The 22,941-nt window shown below is 45.0% G+C and overlaps 1 protein-coding gene across 1 annotated transcript in view; it reads left to right on the top strand.

The window, feature by feature from the left end:
• Positions 1–4,603: 4,603 nt before the first annotated feature.
• The window catches only part of CARMIL1 (capping protein regulator and myosin 1 linker 1), a 193,732-nt gene continuing 175,394 nt past the window's right edge, over positions 4,604–22,941 (top strand). The window contains exons 1-2 of the mRNA XM_086608525.1: positions 4,604–4,643; positions 8,683–8,780. Coding sequence (XP_086464651.1) covers positions 4,604–4,643; positions 8,683–8,780 — 138 coding nt within the window. The remainder of the gene's footprint in view (positions 4,644–8,682; positions 8,781–22,941) is intronic.

The raw sequence follows: 22,941 nt of genomic DNA, 5'->3' as shown, positions 1-22,941 counted from the left end.
AAAATTCTGCAGCTTGACTTAGTGACAGGTGAGTCGAGGAGCTACAACTCTCACATACCTGTTATAAATGCTTTAAAATGTTACATTTCCATTCAGTATCTTGCTAAGTGTATTCCATGTGCTGTCAGTAAAGCCTGGTACAGAACAGAGAAAACTAGGATGCCGGTTTAGGCTGCATGTTTCGGAATCGTCGGCTTTTGCTCTCTAGCTCCATATCTGGAGTCATAAAAATTATAACGGTGTCTAACTAAATGTCATGGGATATGCAGAGGATTAGGCTTTCACGTGAGAGCTAAGTAGTAGAACCAGATGAGCTCTTAAGAAACAATGATCCTGGTTTTATGCAAATATGCCTGCTAAAAACGAATGAGGGAAGAGGAATATGGAAATAGATGATATAATAATACAGTAGAGTAACCAGAATTATTCTGAATAGATTTCTCTTATTAAGATTTTCATGAGGCATCAGCTGCTCTTTGTAATGCTCTTCTTAACACTACCATCAAAGAATGCCTTATAAAAGTATACATCTTTGCTGCTGCATTTATATTCACCCTATTTAAAATCGAGACAAAATACGTTTTTTTTTTGTGTGTGTGTGCAGGGTACTGAAATAATCATAAGAGCATATAGCAACCCAGAGTAAAGGGTTTGAAAAGACTCAGTCTTATCAGCAGGAGAAGACAGGATATAGGCTGAGAAAGAGGACAAGGGCAACAGACAAGCTGGAAAATGGAAAACAGGAATATATAATACTGTATGTCAGTACGGGGTGTGAGGTGCCATGATAATAGAGACATGTGAGGTGGAGTCAGAAGTTTCTCAAAAGTTACTTCATGTAATTAATGGTTAATACGAAGCATGAAGGCTGCCGTTCTGAGGACATTTTTCCCCCTCACCCCTTTCTGTGTCCAGTGTCTCCATGATCAATGTTTTCTGAAGCTCCTAGTTCCCCCCTGCTCTGTTACTGTCAGTTAAGTATCATCTGTGGATACTGCAACACTCCCTGCAGCCATCTAACTCACAGGTCCTAGTTGTCCTGGTTTAACTTGGGCACCTCTATACTCCTCAGCCGTGCCAATGTGCCTCTATTGGTGGGTGAGGAGGGATAAAAGATGATTAAAATTCCGTTACTGAAATGACAAAAATCCCCTTTCTGACTGCCTTTGCTGATTCGGGTTACAACCTGGTATCATAATTTCTCACACAGGCACAACATAGAAAGTGGGAAACAGCTGCCAGCAGGTAAGGATGATTTGCTGCAGCGAGGCTGAACTTCTTCAGACGTCCTTGCTGCTGGGGAAGACACATGTGACAGCTGTGCCCCTGCTGAACTGGCTAGTGGAGAGTAAAGGTCACCAGGAAAGGATGAAAATAGGATGAAAATCACACCTCCTTGCAAAGCCAGCAAAGTCTCCATGGTGCAGCTTTGCCTGTAAACTGTGGAGCAGCATCTCTGTTCGGGAGGCTCTGGGAGTTGATTGTTTGGGATCCTTGGGAAGGCGGTCCAGTCCTCTCTGCACTGGGAGGTGGACCCTTGGGATTGGAAACACTCTTCTTTCACAGGCCAGACTGATGTTATGAAAGCACCAATATCTAGGAATTACTGTAGTTGAAGGAGTAGGGAGCAGCAGCCTGCCTGGGCGATCATGTTCTGCCTCCTGTCCAGGGAATAAGGAATGGGAAACGATGCATTTTGCTGCTTGAATCTGGCCTGGGGAACACTAATGTGCCTGAGTTTAGTTTGTCCCTCTCCTACCTCAAACCAGGTCCAGCCTCCGAGATGCAAAAGCAGTAATTATACAGTAGCCTTGGCAGTGCTACTTCATTAGCCTGTAGCACTGGTGATTTATAAAAAAACCCAAACCAAAAAAGCCCTGCCTGCTACTATCATTAATTCTTTTTTAATTTTTTTTTTTTTTTTTTTTTTTTTTTTTTATTCCTTTACATATCCTGGGCTCATTGTGCTGGGCAGCTCATGTGGTAGGAAGCCAGGAGGGAGGAGGTGCTAGCAGTATCCCAGCAGAACACTGCAGGCAGGCAAGCCTGGAAGGAACACATCATTTTTGCAGCTGATGCATGCTGAGAGACCTGCGGTTGTCTGGCAGCTGCCAAGGAAGCAAGCTCCGTGCTTCAAATACTGTTTCAGACAGATATGAGGCAGCGGTTTAGTGCAGCTTCATGTGTAAGCCATCAGAGATCCAAAAATGCAGGTTTTTTGCAGAGCAGGTGAATAGTGATGGAAGAGAAGGTATCTTTCCGGAAGTTTTAGCTGGACACAGGGCATTATACTCAATGTAGAAGTAACCGCATGGAATTACACGGCCTTCCTTATGCAGATGTAATGATCTAATTTTTCCCTCCTGGGCATTAGAATAGCTGTGAACTTCTCAATTCTTATTTCGTTTGCGAAAGATGCCTGTATTCCTCAGTGGAAGTAAGCTGGTGTGTATATAGCAAGCAAGAAACGCAGTTTTCTGCTGAGCTGTGAGGAAAGATTGGTGGGAAGGAAAGGAAGAGGTCAGCAGGTACTCTGCATACATCAGAAAAGGATGCAGATGCAGTGAGGAAAAGGGAGCAGAAGACCATCGACAGAAAAGGAATGCAGTGCATTCTATATAGATATATACACATACATATCCAGACAAGATTTGATTGACATTGCTATATATTAAAAGCACACAGCTTCTTTACTGTATTCTTTTACTAATATATTCACTTTTTGTTTATTTTCTTTAAAGGATGTCCTTATTCCTTACCTGTAAAGAGAAAACTGGGAAGAGAGCAAACTGTAGCCATTTCTGTAGTAATCCTCTCTGTATCGGCAAAATAACCTCTGACATTATTTAGAGAGCTGGTTGGTACCATGGGGAGTCATAATAAAATTGTTTGACAGGTCACACCAATTTCAAACTGCTAGTCGTGATTCTTTGGAAGACCGGGGTACGCAGTAGTCCCCAAGACGGAGGACAGTAGTACGATATTTGTACCAGCAAAATAGCTCTTCTTGGATTTACACTGTTGCTCTCACTGAATTCAGCATTTCAGATTTCTTAGTTAGACACAAATCACTTTGATCTGCCGGATCCGTCACGTCACTCACTTGTAGAGTGCCTGAAATAGGAGGTTTATGCAGCAATCCACCCCTTCAGGATGGAGGGCGGCCAATCACAGTCCTGCTGCAGTGAAAATGATCCTTTCGCTGAAACTAGGCATCGCTACCAGCAGCAAACCGAAGGATTTCCAGAGCTGCAGAGCCTCTTCCTTCCCTCTCATGCAACAAGCATCTTTCTGGCCTTATTTTCACAGGCGCAATTAGGCCGCTCGTGCGCCGCGTTTCTGTAACGCGGCTGTTAACGCACGACAGAAATTCTCGGCAGTGAAGTGCGACACGCCAAACGCTGCCGTGTGTGGATTTATCTTTGGTCGTGGGAAAGGAGGCATGTTCGGTTCCCTTCCACCTAGCACAAGCTCGGAGACTTGCCTCCCCTCCCTGCGCAAGGAGTTTGCTGAGCAACCTCCAGCGAGGGCGTTATCTCAGAGCAGGTGCCGAAGCGGCTGCCGTCCCTATGGAGATAAGGTGGGGGAGTGAGGGAGAGGCAGATGAGTTCTGGATCAAAGGTTACCTTCTGCCAGGGCTCGAAGTGACCCAGCCTGGGCAATCCCTTCCCCAGGCGGTGAGGACCGGATTGGCGATGACAGCCACCCCCTCCACACCATACACCTGCTTTAACGACATGAACCCAGAGGAGAATTCCCGCGGCGCAAAGCCTGACGCTGCAGCCGCGAAAGGCAGCGTGCCTGTTGCGAAGGGCCGGTGCTGCTTCCACACACCTCGCTGGCGGCCGGGGCCGGCGGGGGGGCCGGGCCGGTGGAGCCGCGCCACTCGCGGCCGCCGACAGATGGCCCCCGCCGCCGCCCTCCCGGGCCCGCCGCAGCGCCCGGGGCTGCTCGGGCGAAGGAGGGGCCGTCCTCGCCGCGCTGAATTTCCCAGCCCGCTGTCCTCCTCCTCCTCCCTCTCCGCGGCGGGGCGGACGCGATGGCTCCTTGAGGGCGATGCTCCCGGCCGCCGCTACCGCCTCCTCTGCCGCCGGGTGCACGGTGGGCGCGGGCGGGCGGCTCCCGGCGGCTCTCGCGAGGTGAGGAGGCCGGGCCGGGGTGAGGGCGCCAGCCCTCCCGGGGCGGGGGCAGCCGCCGCCGCCACCACCTCCTCCTCCCGCCCGCGCCTGAGCCGGCGGTGCCGGGCGGGGGGAGCCGGGCGGTGCGGAGGGGCCGTCCGTGCGAGGGGGAAGGAGGGAGCCGGCGCGGGGGCTGCCGTGAGCCCGGCCCGCCGCGCCTGACGGCTGCCTGCGAACCATTCCTCCCCTGGAAATGTCCTTCCTGGCCGCGCCGGCAGCCGGGGGCGTCATGTAGCGCGGAGGGAGCGGGCTCCGTGCGGCGGGAGAAGCCCCTTCCCTCCGTCCGCGCTCACGGCACAGAGAGGCGCACGGCCGGCCCTCCTCCCCGCCCCGCTGCGTGCATGCCCGCCTCGCCTGGCGGAGGGACGGCGCGCCGCTGAAGCAGCCCCGCCGCCGGGCACCCCCGGGCGCCGGGCAGCGCCACCATGGCCGAGGAGAGCTCCGACGTCCCCAAAGAGTTGCTCGGTAAGGGACGGGGCCTGGCGCCGGGGTCGGGGGGGAGGCCGGGGGAAGGTGTTGCGGGGCGGGGGGCAAGTTTGGAGGCCGCCGTGCGCGACCCCGGGCTGCAGCGCTGCTGGGGGCGGGGGGGGACGGCGGACGTTTCGGGGGGAGCCGGGGGCCGCGGCGACGGGAGGCGGAGGTGTGTGTGCGCTGTAGAGCCGGAGGGAGCTTCGCGGGGGCTGGCTGCGGGAGCAGAAGGGGGTCTGCGGGTGCCGGAGGGGGCTCCGCGGGAGGTCGGGGGCGCTCCGAGGAGGAGGCGCGGCCGCGCCGCCGGCGCTCGGCCCCGCTGCTGCGTGCGGGGAATGGGCGTGCGGGGGCTGCGGGCCTGCGGCGGGGAGCGGGGAGGCGGCCGCGGGCAGCGGCTGTACCCGTGTCACCGTCCCCGGGCGGCGGGGGCTCCCCCGCAGCCGCCGGCGGGCGGTGAGGAGCGGCCGCGTCCCGGCGCTCGGTGTGCCCGCTCTCCAGAGGGGTCCGCCGGGGGGTCTGCGGGGGCTGGCAGACCCCCGGTGAAACTGTCCCGGCCCGCCCGTGCCTCCCGCACCGCCGCCCGGCCGGGGCACGTCCTCAGCCTGGCGGCGCGGGCTGGGGCTCCGAGCTGTAGCTCTAGTCGTTATTTTTAATGTTTCCCCTGGGTTTTGCGTGGTTTAAGACTCATTTTTTTGTGTACGTACGAGAGAGCGAGGGTATTTGTAATTAAAGTTTTATGGCCGCGCGCACACAAACCCCCGTCTTCCATGGTAACGCTCAGGAAATCACAGGTCATGGTAAGATCCCCGAAAATGCTGTCATTGCTATCGGGGGAGCTTTCGATAAATGGGTCATTAGCACCGCGCGTGTTTAAACAGCATCATTTGAGGGTAAGAGAGAGAGAGGTCCGATGCTTCAGGCCTGATCCTCAGCCGCCTTGCTCAGGCCAAACTTCCTTTGGGTTTAGTTACAGTTTTGCCTGTTAAAGGGAGATCTAAGGATCTCACCAACATGAGAATCCTTTATTTTTAAAATGTTGCCTTAATGACAGATGGAAACAAATTCGTCTGGTAATAAGGTACATGTTGCATTGAATACAGTCCTTATAAACCTTGTGCCTTTACACTGTTGCGTTTCCTTCAGTTTTGTCAGCCAGTACTATTGGTGGGAACTGGTTTTAACATTTATAAAATATTGGTAAAAATCTGGATGGAAAGTTGCAGCGGCCACAGATTTTTTTTCTGTATAGACAAAACAGCTCTATTTTGTAGTTCTTTTAGTGTGCAAACCGTGGAGTTAGCTTTAGTTTGTAGCTTACTACTAAGAAGTGGTGAGCTGGGAAGTGAGCTAGGAGTAGCTGTGGTCAAAGCTAGGAACTTCTGTTGCAAAATGGCCAGGCATGTTGAGATGCTAATACACAGTACTACTTACTCACTGTGGATCTGCCCTGTACTGTAGTATGCCGTGGGTGGGGTGCAGTGCACGTTACGAGCAAGACCAGTGTGGGGATCTTTGTGCCTCCCATCCTCTGGTGGCTTTGGGCAATTTTAAGAATTACTGCCCAGTCTTGGCGTCCTGCACCCACCCAGCTTGCTTTGTCAAGGGCTCTTCTGGGGCGTGTGGATCTGTTCGTGTAGATCGGTTTGATTTCTAGCAGTGTTTTGATGTCTGCATGTTAAAATTTAACCTTTTTAATAGACTTTTTGTAGTAACCCTATGCTTTGGGAACAAGATGAAAGGATGTGCCTTAGTGATTGGAGAGTGGAGATTAAACTGGGAGTAGGAGTGTTTGAGCTGCAGTTTTTGTTCTGTTACTCACTTCCCGTGTGACCTTTGTCAGGTCTTGCAGGTCATAGTCTTCAAAAAACCATCTCTAACTGTTGGTTTATCTGGATCCGCTCCTCTGACGTGCGGGTGTCTGAAGGCAGGCACTCATAGTCTCTGGTGTTAAAAATTAATGAGCACTTGAAAATAATAGCCTTAATGTTGCATTTCCATCTCTCAATCTGAAAAACTGCCTTACAAGTCCACTTGCCACTGATGCATAAGGAAATGTCCTCAATCATATGAGTAGTATCTATGAAATCTATACCTTAACTCTTTGAAGAAGCACTTCCAGCCTTTTCTGGCAGATAGAGCCTTGGAGGGAGCTGACATCCGGATACCCTGCGGAGGAGTCTCAGGTGCCAGGCCCCTTCTCTGCCTACCGCTTGTTGAAGTACGCTGGAACTGAGGGCCTGCAGTTGTTCCCACTGCTGCTGTGTGGGTCAGCAGAGGGAAGTGGGTCTCCCCCACGTCAGTGCCCCAGGAGGAAGTCCCTTGGTAGATGCAGGTACTTGGAGCTGTTTGTGGGAGAGGAGAAACCAAAAGGCAGAGTCTGAGAGTGAAGCTAAAGTAGCAGAGACAACAGCGATACCTTTTCTTCTGCAAGGTGGTAGGACTTCATGTAAAAGACTGTGTGGGTCAGCTTGCTTCTGATTTCCAAGCAGGGACAGAATTAGGCATTACCCATGGGAGAGGAAGCCTCGGGAAAAACAGTTCGCATCGGGAGGACGGGGCTGGACTTTCCCCCAGGCTTTCCTTACCTGGCTGCTCAGAGATCTGGCAGCCTGGCTTCTTACCAAGCGGTTGCCCTGGGAGCCGGCCGCGCTGGCCGTCTGCCATGGGGCTGCCGCAGCTTGGGACAGGCTTCTCGCCGGGCAAGCCGCTGCTACCGAGGAGCTTTTGTTTCCTGATAGGAAAATTAAAATTCCTGGGGAAAACATGCCGATTCTGCAGAAAGAGCTCTTTCTGGTGGAGAGTCGCTCCAACCAGGCACGTTTTTGACTTGCCCACCCTCCTGCCCTGCAGGCAGAATTCTGTGGCCTGGGCTAAATGTCCAGGCTTAATAAATAGCATGTTGTTTGCATTAACACATTCTGGCTACCGGATGAAAATTGTGCAGAAAAGTGCTATACAGAGCACTATAATTAAAAGCCTTAGAAAGAGCCCATTATCTTCAATTTTAGCCTTTAAACTTTAGCGTGCATGAGGGCAAAGTGTGTGTGTCTGGGGAGGGCACACACTTGCCTTTTACAAATGCCTGTTGTCGTGCTGGAAATAGGTTAGTGTGTTTAAAAGATTTCTTTCTCATTCCTTTTCTGTGGGGGCTGAGGAATGAAACTTATGGAGGGTGCCAAATTGGCTCTTCTAGGTGAACTCCTCTGTTTATCTCCCAATTACATCAGTGTCAGTAGTTGTATAAGCTTTCAGATACAGTTCCCTGTGTATACGTTCCCTTCAGGCCAGGGTGCAAATGTTTAGGGGAAAGGCTGGTTCATTCATTACTTGGCAGAGACCACGTATACATGTGTATGCGTGTACGTGTTATGACATTATGGCAATTAATGTAACTTTGGTGTTGGCACCATGAGGCGGCTACCCTGTTGCTGGGACTTGGACCCAGACCAGTGTTACCTTGCGCAGCATCCGCTGCATAACTGTCAGGTGTTAGTGTCTGGAAGCCTGCTCAGTTTGCTTTGCAACTTAAATGTGCAGAGCACAAAGTGTTCAAACACTGGCTTTTCCATTATCTGACCCATTTAGCCTCCCTGATATTAATAATAGGCTAAAATTTGTGCAATGCAAGAAGCTGATTGGCTTTAGCAAGCTTTTCAGGTACAGACAATAGCAAGCGAGGAATTTGTTGTATTTTCCCAGAGTAGAGCTAGGCAGTGCTGGGGCTTGTCTTCGGAATGCTTTTGATGCCTAAGTAGTGCTGGAAAGAAAATAACAAATTATGTTTAGAGTTCTGGCATATGAAATCGATAATCCTATCATAGTAGACATAACTTATTGTGTAGATGGCATATTTAGAAAAGTTGTACCCGTGTTAGATTGTGTTTAGTACTGGTGCATGTGCATGAGACTTCCATGAGTGCAGGCAGTTGAACAACATAGCTATGAATCTTCCTGAAAACTTGACAGTGGTGTCTGGGTGTCTTATTTCCTCCTCAGGTTGTCACTGAAGGTATTTAATTATTTTCTTTTATTTCAGAAAGTGTCAGGGATGTTATTGGGAGGAAAATCAAAATTTCAGTCAAGAAGAAAGTAAAGCTGGAAACCAAGGGAGATAAAGTGGATAACAAAATATTGGTAAGTATGATAGACTGACTCTGATTAAATTTGTGGGGGAAAAGCCAATATCTTCTCAGAAGGCGTTAATTCTCCTCTCGAAAGATTCTTTGAGCTTTGTGTGTACCATAAGATACACATATCACTTATTTTCTTACTTTCTTGCTAGCTTGCACAGCAAGTTGATGTGCAGGCGTGGACGTGTGCATGCGTGTTTGTCACTGAGGTATTCTTGAGAGTTGAGGATGTTGTGTTGGGGACTGATGATAGAGCAAGCTATTATTAGAACCTGATCTAAAATAATTTGCTACCTTTGCTGTTTAGGTTTCCTATTTACGTCTATAGGAATTTTGAGTGGACAAGAAACGCAAAATGAAGCATGTAGAATATTTATTTTTTGAGAATCTTCTGAAGCTGTTATGCAGTGAAGACTAACAGTAAAACTGTTGTGTTTTTTGAACTCAAATGACTGTTTGTACTTTTAAGTATTCTCTGTTAAGTCATACATCTGCATTTTGAAAGAAACGCCTAATGTGTGGGATCCTCCATTGTCATTCCTAAAACTGTAGTGGAGGAAAACGTCAAATTAATCTCGCTTAAGTGTGCTTTCCTGTTTTCTCAAGAATAGTTTTGCTGGCCTCTGTTGATAAGAAGCAAGCTGTGGTAGTGAGCTGGTATGCTTGCATACTATCTTGAATACTTGGATCTGCAAAAAGAAGTGGAACTGTATTTCTTCATTCTTTTGATACCTCTCTATCAGGAGGACTAGAGTAAGAAACACAGAAAAATATAGTGCTGCTATAATATTTTGCAAGATGTTTGAGATTTGGTCCTTTGTGTTGGTAAAAATGCTATCGCATATTTGAAAGTTTTATTGCCAAAACCATTGTTACAGATTTTAGGTACATTCTCCACGCAGATACTGTGTCTTTAAAAATCGCAACTTATTAATCAGTTCTGAATTATCTTTATAAAGTACATGTTGCTTATCCCTGGGCAGTAAGACAGTAGATAATGGTCTTCTTTTCAGCAAGAGCAGCTACTTAAGGAATTTGAAATATTTTCTGCGTAATATCTACCCATGTTATATGTAGCTCCTGGGTTTACGCTTTCTGTTTCTATACTGGAAATAGGCTGAGTATGTGAATGTTGATTGATTGTCTCTATTTATAATTTGAAAGCCATGTTTATAGGGAAGGCTGACAGTTTGACTGAAGCAGTAACACTTGATTGACTTTTGACTTACATAGAATCATTACAGTTATCAATAGTGAAATATATTGTGGAAATACTGAAATGCTGTTCCAATCTGATGCGTCCAAAAGAATGTCAAGCTTTGAATTGTCAGTGAGGTTTCTGAGGGTTGTACTTCTTGGCAGTAAAATGCCTAAATGTGATGACTCAGGTGTTTTTTTTCCCCTTTAATCTCCTAAACTCTCAGGTAGGGGACTTTAACCTTTTATGACTGAAGAGGTACTGAAACAGAGGGAACATGATTAAGGGGTTCACAAGTTAGTGAGCACTTCTTGTGTGCATGCGTGTTGTCTTCGGTGCACAGGATGAGCCTTTCAAAGAAATGAATTGCTGAAGGGAGTGTTATCCGGTAGAACCATTTGTTCTTCGATGCAAAAATGCAGATTTATATTGAAAAAAAAATGGTTTTCATGGCTAGAGAAATTGGCTGTTGACTGCTGGGGATGGATTTTGTGTTTTCTTCTGCCACAGAAAAAATCTGCCCTGTATGAAGCTGCACAAATCACTAGTGTTTTTGTTTGTTTGTTTGTTTTTTACAGTATTTCTCTAATTGCGTGTGTGAATCTTTGTGGTGTGGCTGTTTTTTTTTTTTTTTGCAGAAGTGCTGAGTGTTGTCTGCTGTGGCAGAGGCCGGTGGAGACTGTGGTTCCTTTTGAGGTTGCAGTTCTCTGAAATGCATAGGGCTCTGAAAAAAGACACCAGTGACACCTTAAGTTTGGTACCTCAAATTAGTGGAGACTTTTTGGCCTTACTGTGCCTAGAGTGTCCCATTTCTTACCTGTGAAGCACAGGAGGTATACCCTCCTCTCCTCACAAGAGTGATGTTGAAAATAAATAAACTTGCTTCAGAAATACACAGGTACTTAACACTAAACGCCACAGGAAAGCTGCCAACAAAAATAAGAATTTTGTACTCCAAGCTGGGCCTTAACAGTATTCAGTAAATAATGCATATGGCCACATTCTGACCAGGGTGGGTAAAACTGAATACTGAATTGCTGTGCTGTGGGTGAGCATGTCAAATTGAATGCTGAATGAAGTGTTGGCGGCAAAAGCAATTCAGTAATTAAAGACTGTATCCTTAAGTGCACGCACCAGAGGCCTCAAATGTGATTGCATGGGCAACCTTCATGCCAGCGCTCCTCGACTCCTGAGAGCTTAGTTTTGAAATGTTAATCTTCTGAGCACAGTCTCTTGAGTGCATGTCTGGCAGTGAATTGTTTTGAGATTTTGGTTTAAATTTTATTAGTAGTTGGGTGTTTACAAGCAAATTAGGTAGCATGCGTTAGGTCCAGCACTTAATAAGGAGAAAATACCGTTTGCTGTCGGTCTAGCTAACTCCAGAGCCATGGTGGAATGTGCTCAAGGTTTTAGAAGAGGTTGATCACAGAGGCTGGCACTGAGCCCTGGCACCCAAATCTGTGCTTTAATTAAACAATCTCTCGTCCTTCTTTCCTAGGAAAATCCATCAAAATCAGTACCACTTTGAAAAGGGGAGATTATTTAAAAATGACTGCACTTTGCAGGTAACTATAAAACCACTTGACCTCTAGCCCTGTTGTTCACAGTGTATTCAAGGTGCAGAGTTCTAAAATATGGATATAACCATCTACTTAAGTCACTCTGCTCTAGGAAATCCCTCTGATAATCAAGATGGAAATTGGAATCTGAGACTAAAGAAAAAACTGGGTTGGGGGGAAGCTTGAAATAAGGTCCCTTTATTAAAGTGGTGAATTTGGTGGGTAAATCAAATCCATGCTCACTGCAGGACCTCAGCTCTGGGTGCTAGAGTTTGGAAATTATGACTGGGTTTTGATGTGACAGATGTAATTTTTTTTTTCTCAGTCTGCACACTGAGCTCGCTGCCTCAGTAATCTCAAATTGCAGTTATTTAGTTTTTCAGTTACTCATAATGATGCAAACCAGTAAACATGGCAAAATGCTCAACTGCTTCTGGTCTGCTGGTACCAGGTCTCAGGTGTGCAGGCAGCAAACTGGTATCCAACCCTGAAAAGCCAATAACCAGCTTGAATGGGCAGAAGATTGGTCCTTGAGCAATTTGGGCCAAACCCCAGCCCTATCCAAGTATTTAGCATAGCAAAGCTGCCATTAGGGAGGCTGAGGAAACACCCAGGCATAGAGGAAACCTTGAAGGGTGATGAGCTGCCCCACGGGGCGAGGGGGGCAGGACTGGGGGTGGTAGCCGGGGGCAGCTGTGCTCTGGTGATCACCAGCCGTGCGGTGATGCTGAGGCAGATCCGAGGTCAAGCCAGGCAGTCGGGTCGGTGGGGCAGGTTCAGCCAGGAAAGTGGCTGGGCACAGGTGTAGCTGCAGTGTTGCTCAGGCAGGGGCCAAGTGCCGGAGCTCCGGAGCAGTATGGGGAACCCCAGTCAAGGTTTCTTCCAGCCTTTTGGGTTGTACACCCGCACCACGTCGGAGCTGGCCTTGGGTGCAGGCAGCTGAACTCCGGCAGAGCCCTTGGGCAGACCGCCCCTCCTGGCGCCATGCAGCCCTTGGCCAGAGGCAGAGTGCTGCGGCAGGAGCGGACCCCTCTGTGTTTGGCTTCAGCGTGGTTCTCACACCAATAATCTTATTGGGTTAAAACGGATAAGGACACTGCTATTTCGTAATCCGGTCAAGGATTGCTTTGGTTTTGTGGCATTGTTTTGTTTAAACCTGATTTCTTAGGAGGACAAGACTTCAGGCATCATGCTGAGTGGCTGCTGTGTTCCTCCTCGCCCTAACAACTTCTGACCTTCTTGGCTAGTTTCAGCTTAAGCTGATGGGTATGTAGAGGTCTTGGTGTAAGGATAGGATAGATTGTAATGATAATAGTGTCGATTTTGGGGTGGGCAGGAAGGGAAGCAGTCAGAAAAAAGAAGAGACTTAACTTTACACCTAGTCCCTCCCCTGAGAGCCCTACCTTTGACACTGTGAGGGATCAGACAGAATGTCCTGTCCCAGAGAAAGATTTCAGTGTTTTGTCGTGTTTTTTAACTGAGGGCCTTGGTGATTATTGGATTATCACCTATGAACAAACTCCAGTAGGAAAGTGGGCTTCTTGGTTTCGATATTTGTGGTGCTGCTTTTTGATGTGATGTAGTGATCATGAGTGCTTTATTAGGAACTCCCTCTGAGGAATTTCAGTTACGCTGCTGCCCCAGGTCATTCACGTTCTCTTTGTTAAAATGTCACAGAACCGGGACAGTTGCTTTGGCAGGTGGCTCTCCTTAAAATGTACTGTGTGCCCAACATGGATATACTGGGAGTAATTTCTATGTCCTTGTCACTTTCTTTGGGACATATGTTTCCATGGGCTTTTAAAACACAATGTTTAGTTGACTCCTGTCAAATAGGTTTATATTTGTTCTGTGCATATGGTCTGAGATTTCATGTTCTGCTTCTAAAGACTTACTTAAAAAGACTGAAATTCTATTTTTAAAAATCTATCTGTATTTACTTTTAAAGCAGCAATTATGGCCATCTTGTGCATTGTCCGTGTGGCTGCTGAATGCTGCTTGAACAACCTGACTGTAGCAAAGCAGCTGAGAAAAGCATGTATGAGCTGCAGCGCCTGTTCTGCTATAAGGATGGAAGTCTCTGGGTAGAGGCAGTTATATTTGGCACTGCCAGAACTATTTTGGGATTAAAAGCTCTGGCACTTGTTTTCCATTGCTCATCTTTTGTCTTGATCCTTCCATGATATATATTCTGTTCAAATAGAGAGGAATATCTGTATCCATCTAGGTGCAAATGGCTTGCCTTTAAAAAAAAAAAAAAGCACTTGTATTAAATCACTAAAAGCGTGATGCTCACAGGGTTGTCCAAGGTTAGTTTTACATAAAAATGTGTGCAATCTCACACGTTATATCATGACAGCTGGTGTGTGATAATAATGTTAAATATGGACATTCTTTAAAAATAATGGTGTTTCCTCTTCTCTGCCCAGAACATTGAGTGTTATGACATATCTCTTAAGAGTGTGTTTATGAAGATGAAAGGAAGTAGGTGTTGGTACATCCCTCATGTCAGGAAATCTAAATGAAGTGAGGTAGAGTAATCAAAAATACTTATATGTGAAAATGGATTTTAATACATTTACAAGGCACCTCTTAGAAAACAGTTGAACTGTGGCCAATAAGATTGCTACAGAAAACTGAAATAATAAGGGTACTACTGCAAAGAGAATTTATGAATCCAGTCATGCAGTTGTATATAGTCCCAAACCAGGAACTGTTAAAAAAAACCAAACAACTTAGTTATGTGCAATTTTTACTATGTTTATGTTATACTCTAATCTATGATACTTTTTAACCCGTGGGAGGATTTACAAATTTAACATTCTGATGCTGTGATGGTGCATGCAAATGTTGAAATACTCTTTGTTTGAGATGTTACCACTTCTAGGAGAGGAAGCTGGCCATCAGTGGAATTAACCAAGCTGAGAGGAATGCTTACCTTTTCTTTGAGTTGTTGGGACTGGGAATTGCTTTTCTTTCCTCAGTTTCCACTTCCTGCTTCCAGTTTTCCTCCTCCCTTTCCTTATTTCTACCTTCTCCTGAACTCAAAGCATCTATTGCAGACAGAACCCTGTCTTGTGTTTAAATCGATGTTGAGATGCTTTTTAGCATAATAATAATATAAATAAACTCTGAGACTTCTTTCCCTCAGGTTTGTCTGCGTTAAGGGTAAGATCTAATCTACTGACTCAATTAAATTGGCCTTTGAGCAAACCAAAACAGTCCTATTTGCCTAGGCAGCCAGAGAAAACGTAGGTTTTCTACAGTCCTGATACTTTTGTGTCCTTTTGAGTGCAGCTCTGCTCAGTATTGTATGTTTTCTTTGACACTTGGTTGAAGCATAGGAGATTTCTTGCACGTTGAGAGTATAGTGTATTCTTTGCATGCTTTAGGAGGATAGATTACATCAGAAAAGCAGCTTGCTTTCTCTCCCTTGCTTCAGTTTTGGACCACTGGTACAAGTAAGGAAGGGTAAGAAAAGGTAACTTGTCTTTCAGTGCCCTGAAAGTACCTGCCTTTGTTCTGTCTCATGTACTTTGCATGTGCACACCCACCTGCAGGCGTATATATCCTTATCTGCCTTCTGGAAGGAGGAAATGTAAACATTATCTCGCTCTTAGTGGCTTCTGGTTTTCTGTTCACAGCTCTAGCAGCTATCAGGAGAAAAGGAGTGGTGGGAGGCAGGAATCTACTATGGCTCTGAATTGTTCCGGGAATCTTTCCTTCTGTGAAATTTTCATAACCTAATTAAAAAACTTATTTTTTTTCTTTTTTTTTTCAAACTGTCACACTCTTTCTACTTCTTTTGCTGAATTTATAGTGTACCAAAGTGGTTTGCTAATGTACTTTTGTTTCTAGAAGGCCTAACTCTCTGCCACCATTATTTGTGAAATGGAGCCTTCCTAAGAAGATTTGCATTGACATCTGTGCATAAAAGTGGCAGAAGACTATTACATATAGTTTTCCAAAAGCTGGAAATAAAAAATAGAAAATGAGCATTAGGGTCAACTTCTTGTCTCAGTCACTCTTCTCCACTGATGCTTTTTTTTTTTTCCAAGAAAGAGAAGTCTTGAAGGGGAACAGAATATGAGTTATTTGGTAGACCAATATAAATGCAAAAACCTTGTCCAGATTTGATTTTTTTTTTTTTCTCCCTTTTCTTTATTTCTCTCACAGCTTGTTTTGTCTGCCTGAAGATACTTGTTCTAAGATGAGACTTGTCAGGCAGAGAATGTGGTTGACTTTACTATAAATGGCATGGAGGATGCAGTAAACCTGAGAAAGCAGCCCTCACGGTCTAACTGAAAAGCTAGTGCAGTGTACTGTGAAAAATACTTCTTGTTGTTCAGAGCCCCTTTCTTCAACTGTTCTTGTGGTGGAAAAATTGGTTAATGTCACTGATTTGTCTGATTATTAAAATACTTTTCATCACCTACAATTCTGCTTTGTTTTTTTCTTGTGGTGGTGGTAATTTAATTCTGCGTAAAGTAATTATGGGCCCAGGATGTAAATTATTCTTTAAATATAACTACTGCTAACTGTGCTTTGTACCGCTACCATAGTCCCCAAGCCGATTTCTGCCCTTGTCCCTGTCTAATCTCTCCCTTTGTCCGGAACACCCACTCTGTGGCAACTCACGAGTGATAGATTTTTGTTAATTATAGCTTCCCTAATTTGAACATTTAAGATGACAAACTATTATGATGAAAATGTAATTATAAGAGCCAGAGTCTGATAACCTCAACACTCCTGAAGGAAGCAGACCTAAACCAAATTAATTGGCATGCTGTGTGAGGGAAGAGCTTCCCTGATTTGGGGAGTTGGAGTTGCAGAATAAGGTCCAAATAGCTGCCGGTTGTGATTTTAATGTTAGCAAACTGAAACAAGTTTCTGCTGGTTGGTACAAAGTTTGGAGACCTCATTTCATGGCTGGTGTTGAGTGTGGGAGAGGTGGTTGCCTAGCCCCATGGGAAACAGGGCAGCAGCTTCTGGGAGAGCGATGGATAGGTAGGGTTTTAGCAAAGGGGAAAGCTTCCCCTCTCAGCTGAACAGTATTCGCTCATTGTTATATTACTGTCACTCTTCAGGGGACTTTGCAAATGAATCCTGACAGCACTCGCCCCTCTGAACAATACAAATCAAAAGAGTCCATGTGGCTAATGCAAAGATGCCTGCAGGACAGAAGCTGTGAGCAAGCGAGGGCTGGAGCACCTCTACTACGAGGACAGGTTGCGGGAGCTGGGTTTGTTCAGCCTTGAAAAGAGAAGACTTCGGGGGGACCTAATAGCTGCCTTCCAATACCTGAAGGGAACCTACAGGAAGGCTGGGGAGGGACTTTTTACAAGAGTGTCCACTGATAGGACAAGGGGAAATGGGTTTAAGTTGAAGGAGAACAGATTTAGATTAGATTTTAGGAAGAAATTCTTCAGTACGAGGGTGGTAAGACTTTGGAATAAATTACCCAGAGAAGTTGTGGATGCCCCCTCCCTGGAGGTGTTCAACGCCAGGTTGGATGGAGCCTTGAGTAGCCTGGTCTAGTTGAGAGGCGTCCCTGCCCATGACAGGGAGGTTGGATTAGATGATCTCTAAGGTCCCTTCCAGCCTATGCCATTCTATGATTTGTGGGGATACGAAGGTCTCTGGGTATGTTTGTATTATCTCTGTAAGGAAAGGAAACAGAAGTGAAGGAATGCGCTGTTGGGAAAATGGGGATACTAGTTTAAGAGAAGGAGTAGACTAAAAAGCAAACTCAAGTCCTGGCAGTAATTACACACAGGAAAGTTTCCAAGGGCTTGCTGAAACACAGAAGATGGCAGGAGAACAGAGACACAGATGGAAAGGTAGGAAAGGGAGCATAAAGATACCCACAGTGTAAGCAACAAGTGTACACAGCATACACTGATAACCTTCACAAAAAAATGTAGGTGTTCCAGCACCTTGAGATGAGAGAACGGAAAGCCCAAATACAGTGCTTTTCTGACACTTGCAAGGTGCAAATGTGAACAGTGACACAGTCAAGAAAACTGCTTGTTGCATTTAAAACACATTTTCCATATTACACTTTATGAAGTAATAATAATAATATAAAATATGTATTTTAATTCAGAACATGAATAAGCTTACCAAGAGGGCAGAAATTATTACTCATCAACGCATCAGTATCGAACGAAGCTAGCATTTCTTCAGACAGCCCTGCATGTGAGCGTCTGCTCCGATGCAGAGCTCGAGGAGCCTTAGGCATGGGGCAGTGAAGGTGGGTCAATACAGAGGTTTGGATTTTTAGTGCAGCAAACTTTAACGGAAGATCTTCTCTTTTGGTGTTTACGATGTTGCCAGTAAATACCTGGTGATTGCAGGGTTAATGCCGACACTGAAAACACATTGCCTTTTGTCCTCTCATTGTTAAACTATGATCTTTGTCAGCTGGCAAAGATTATTAAATTTAGCAAATGCCTATTGTAAGCCTTGGAAATATATTTTTCCCCATTAAATATTTTGAAAACATTTAACAAAAAATATAAAACCTATAGATGAGTTGGTGTCATGTGATATTTCCAGTGTAATGCTATCCTTTTTAAGGTATTTCCTGTAACACTATTAGATGGATCTGCTCTTGTTTATATGTGCGTGAAATTGTGAGAAATTAAAATCCCGCAGGTTTTTGTATGGTATTAATTTATCACAATGTAGCCTTAATGCAATTTTAGTGGGTCTTTGTTCAGCCTGAGTGGTTAAGTCCGCCCAAAACAGATTATTCTTCTATTCTATTTTTTCCCATTTTTTCTATGTTGGTTATTGTTTTTTCTATTTTTATCTTCTGTTGATTATTTTAGAATATTCATTATGTTGTTTTTCCTTTTTTGGAGGGTGTGTTTACTTTCACCATAAAGAAAACACTGCAGACAATTGTTTGAAATGAAGACTGGCCTTAAGGATGCAGGCGTAATTGAAGGGAACATTGGCAAGTTATCTTCTCGGCCTTCTATTTCACCCCTGTAACTGCTCCAGGCTTCCACTGCTTTCTGGGACGTTTAGGTGGAAGGGGTTAGTGAATTGTGCGTGTCGCAGAGCACTGGGGACCTCCTTTCCTCTGCCTTCCCAGGGTCTGCCTGCTTGGGAGCTGGAGCTGACTGCTGCTGGTGCTCTCTGGCTCCGAGTCCACGCAGCATAGTGTCTGGGTAACTTAGATCCTCATGGGAGGAATGCTATCGTGCTTGTACCTTGAGATAATGCTGCAGAGAAGACTTTGCTGTGGAGTAGCCTTTGCCGTTGCAAATTCACGGTGTGGCTATTCCTTGTGTAACATTGTTCGTGTGCCAGAGCCCTTGGGGAGCTGGAAGAGGCTGGACTGCGCCGAAGGAGGAGGTGTCTCTGCTTGCACAATTCCATCTGTAATGCTAGACCTCTCTCTTGCCAGATGCATGAATCTGCATGGCGCAGCTGGACTTCAGAACGTGATGGGAGGAAGGGATTCACTACCTGTTCTGCTGCTTTCAGTGCACTGAAGAGTAAGAGGGAGTTGTATCAGAGGGACTGCTCGCTCTCACCAGCTGTTTCACCACACGCGTTCTGTGAGGGGCCAGCCTCAAAAACGTTTTCCCAAGTCATCTTCACCTGCTAACTTTTTAGTGTTACTGATAATACTTCTGTAAAGCCTCAGCTTGTGCAAAAGGGAATGTACAACCTAACAGAACTGGCAAAAAGAAGGAGGAATAACTCTCCACCTCCTTGTGTCACTGTTTCTGAAGTGGTAATAGCAGCTTTTCCTGGAACATAAAAAGGAAGAGCTGGCAGAGACGTGAGACTCTCAGCCAGAAGCCTGGAAGGAATTAAGCAAGCTGCCTTAGTTGTTCTTGGGTTTTTGTGTTCTCTTGAAGTGTATTTTCCATGGACCAGGCAAAAGGACTGGTTATAAATACTGCACCAGTCTCACTGACCTTTAGTTCTTAGTAAGGTAGTTTGAGATCCTTTGGTAAAAGGTGTTATTTTCATACATTTATTTATTTATGCCGTTGCAGTTCCCTTTGAAAGGAAAGTTGTAGTGTCAGAAATTGCGTAGGTTTTGTTTTTGTAGGAATACCCTTGTAATAAATGTAGCAAACTGACAGAGGATTGCAGAAGTGTTTTAAAATACATGAGAGACTTGCTACAGTACGTGAATGTCGCTCCCCTCTTCCTCAAAACTGCATTTCAAGCTGTACATTAGCCCTGAGATCCAGTTCTCTGAATTAAGATGTAATATAATAAAATACGCTGAGAAAATTTTCAGTCATGCAGGGTCCAGATGGATCTTTGGGAAGCTGCGTTGTTTGGTACAGCGTGGTTCTTACTACCTAGTATCTTGAAGGACACTGAGTAAGTCAGATAATCAACTTTACTTTCATGGATATCAGATGACCCTCCCTTGGGGAGCAGAGAAGGTTTTCATAATTGACCTTTGGATAATCTGATGGCATTGTCTAAGAGAACAAACAGAAAAATATGTGGTCAGGTGGAATTTGTCCTGCCATGTCATTTAAACTTGGGTGGTGGAAATCCATTAAACACCAATCTGTTAACATTTTTAGGCTTTCTGTATATCCCATCTGTTCAGTTATGTTGAGCTGTATCTACTTAAGATGTGACCAGAACCTGATTTTGGTTTCTTAGCTGTAATCTCTTGTCATCTAAGTATAGAGCACTCCCAGGTGGCTTTTGGACCTCACACTTGCAGGGCGAGGAGTGGATTGGGTTGCCTCCTCTTGCACAGCCTGAGGATTAGTGGATCTGTTGGTGCGTAGTGGAGCCAGGCCAGTTGGACTATGCATTCGGTTAATGCTTAGGACACTGTGGATTCATTGACATGAGGAAATTTAGTATCTGCGTTACAGTAGCCTCTGTCAGTAGCATTAAGCTGCTACTGTAAGAAAAATACTCCTTTTCTAATTTTTTTTTTTTTTTTTAATTCCCCTGTAATGGAAAAATCTGTCCTGAGCTGATTTTTAGCATTACATGGAGGTAAAAATTCCTAGCAGTTTGCAGTTATCGCTGTACCACTCACTGTGTGGTAAGGTTGCTTTCAAGCATCTGTAATGGGGATATTGATGTTTTTCCTCTCCTGTAGGCAGAGTTCATGCGTAAAATTAACGTTGAGCTTTTAAGTGTGTTTAATAATCACTTCTCCCATGAATGTATATCAATGTATATAATGTTGCACATAATGATGCTTTAGGTAGGTCTGTGACTTAAAGAGCCGGTTTGTTATGTATTGCCTGACATAGTACACGTAGATTATATACATTTCAAAGATTATTGTGTTACACTCTTTTTTAATTTCTTTTTTTTTAAGGTCAGTATAGTAACTGAAACAAGAGGCAATAAAATCACATCTTCTGAGCCCATCATGCTGCCTCTTGCATCAAGATGATGTTCAGTTGCTAAATGTGTTTTCCCCAGGCAGTGAGTGTGTCTGCAGGTTCTGCAATGCCCATTTGTTTCAGCCTGAGCATACTCCTCTATCGACACTTGCTGTGAAATACCATAGCCTGGTTCACCTTCTGTGCTGCTGAGTTCTTGTAGCTTTATCTGCTTCGTTTATTCATTATTAAACGCATGCTTTCTGCTTGACAAGTGCTATAAAATCCCTTTCACTGTGGCTGAACCGAAGAACCTCCACTGAGAGTCTAGAAGGGTTATTAATTTTTTTTAATGCAAATACTGTGCATTTCTACTTTCCACTGAAGTGCTCTTCAGACCAGACTACTTAACAGGCTGGTAGAATCTCTCTGTCCTGTTCTATGGAGTCGTGTAAAAATGAAGTGGTAGATTTTTTCCAGATTTCTACTGAAAATAGAAACAAAAATATATCATGTGTTTGAAAATGTTCCTAGAGGTCTGATAATATATTAGGTCTACATAAGAATGAACTTGTGAACATACTACGTTGTACGTGTGTTAGTGTTTGTACTTCTGTATTAATGTAGCTTATACACAGACCCTGTTAAGAACACACACACGCATAAAACTGAAGGGTGTGCTTTTCTGACATGAGTTATAGGGGTTCAAGCTTTCTGAAGTTTTAATTTTAAAGTAACTCAGTTTAGACATCCAGTGCTAAAGTTTGTTTTTATTTATTTTAAGTCTTAAGATCATTTGAGAAGAATAAACAAATCAAGGCTTTGGGTTTCCTTCCTAAGCTCTATCTTGTGTAAGCACTGGCTTGTCTTTCAATTTTTATTACATGCGTTCTGACTTGTTTTTATTACATTCTATTTTATTTATCTTTCCTTAGATGAGCATTCCAGTATTTGGGAGCTATAAACATACCTGATACTAATCCAGGACACCAGCTTTTCCTCTGAAGGGAGAAGAGCAGAGTTAACCACTAGATCTTGGTTTGATAAAAAGGTATCTTTCCAAGTACAGGCTTTTTTGTACTGATTCTTCTTAGAAAATATAGTCATGGTAGATTTTAGCTCAGTCTTCACCTATGTTTATTTATTTGTTTGCTTTGAAAAGAATCAATTTGGGACTGTAAGGTTCGTTCTTTTTTTCTGTAAGATTCACCTCCTGGGTCAGGAGAGGTAGCCTCAGGGCTTCACATGCAGTTGGGTGTAACACCGACAGTGACCTGGGACAGCAGTTTGGCTCTCAAGATGGCTAATGGTGGAAGAGCTGACTCTTCCCCTAGAAAAGAAGAAAGCAGTGGATGGGAGGCTGTCTGAAGAATATTTCAAAGAGAGGCCAGGGAAAGGGAGATCAAGGCCAGAGGACTTACTCAGACTGTTGAGTGAGCCTCCCTCTTGCTCTCTGTGCTGACAGACCACAGCTGTGAACCTTGCCCTCCTGCATGCAGCAGAAGGCCTGGAAGGAAAGGTGTTTTGTTTTTTTTTTTTTCTCAGAGTAGCAGTCAAGTAGTGTTTCTCTAGTTGGGCAAACAGAAGCTGAAAAGAAAGTGATGGAGCTCAAGTGGCTTTGGGGAACTTGATTGGTCTATATGCTATGTGTTTTTATGGCCATTATTTGTAAAGAATTCCAAGGAATTGAGCCTTCCCGTACCTCAAACTCTTGGGTTTTATCTGGTGTCAACTGTGATCATCTTAGCTGTTCCATAGCTTCACTCTTACCTGGCCAAGGGGCAGCTGCACATCTCACCCAAGCCCTGTAGCTGTTGAAATAGCTGTAGAGTAGACTGTGAGCAAGTGGCGTGCAAGTCTCAAAATGCTGTAAACCAAGCTGGGCACCAGAAACCAGTGTCTTCTGACTCGTAGGCTCTTCCTTGGTCCTCCATCCAGTGTTGAAATGGTGCGATAATTTCTCAGGGTCATAGTATCTCTTCAAAGGAGAGATGCTGGATTCCAGGATAAGCGTGCCGGTGAGGACTCTGACCCTTGGTAGAGGTGTAGTCAGTACTGGTTTAGCCCCAAATG

The sequence above is a fragment of the Tauraco erythrolophus genome, chromosome 3, assembly GCF_009769465.1.
Source record: "Tauraco erythrolophus isolate bTauEry1 chromosome 3, bTauEry1.pri, whole genome shotgun sequence".
Lineage (NCBI taxonomy): Eukaryota > Metazoa > Chordata > Aves > Musophagiformes > Musophagidae > Tauraco > Tauraco erythrolophus.
This window is presented reverse-complemented; position numbering and strand designations above follow the sequence as displayed.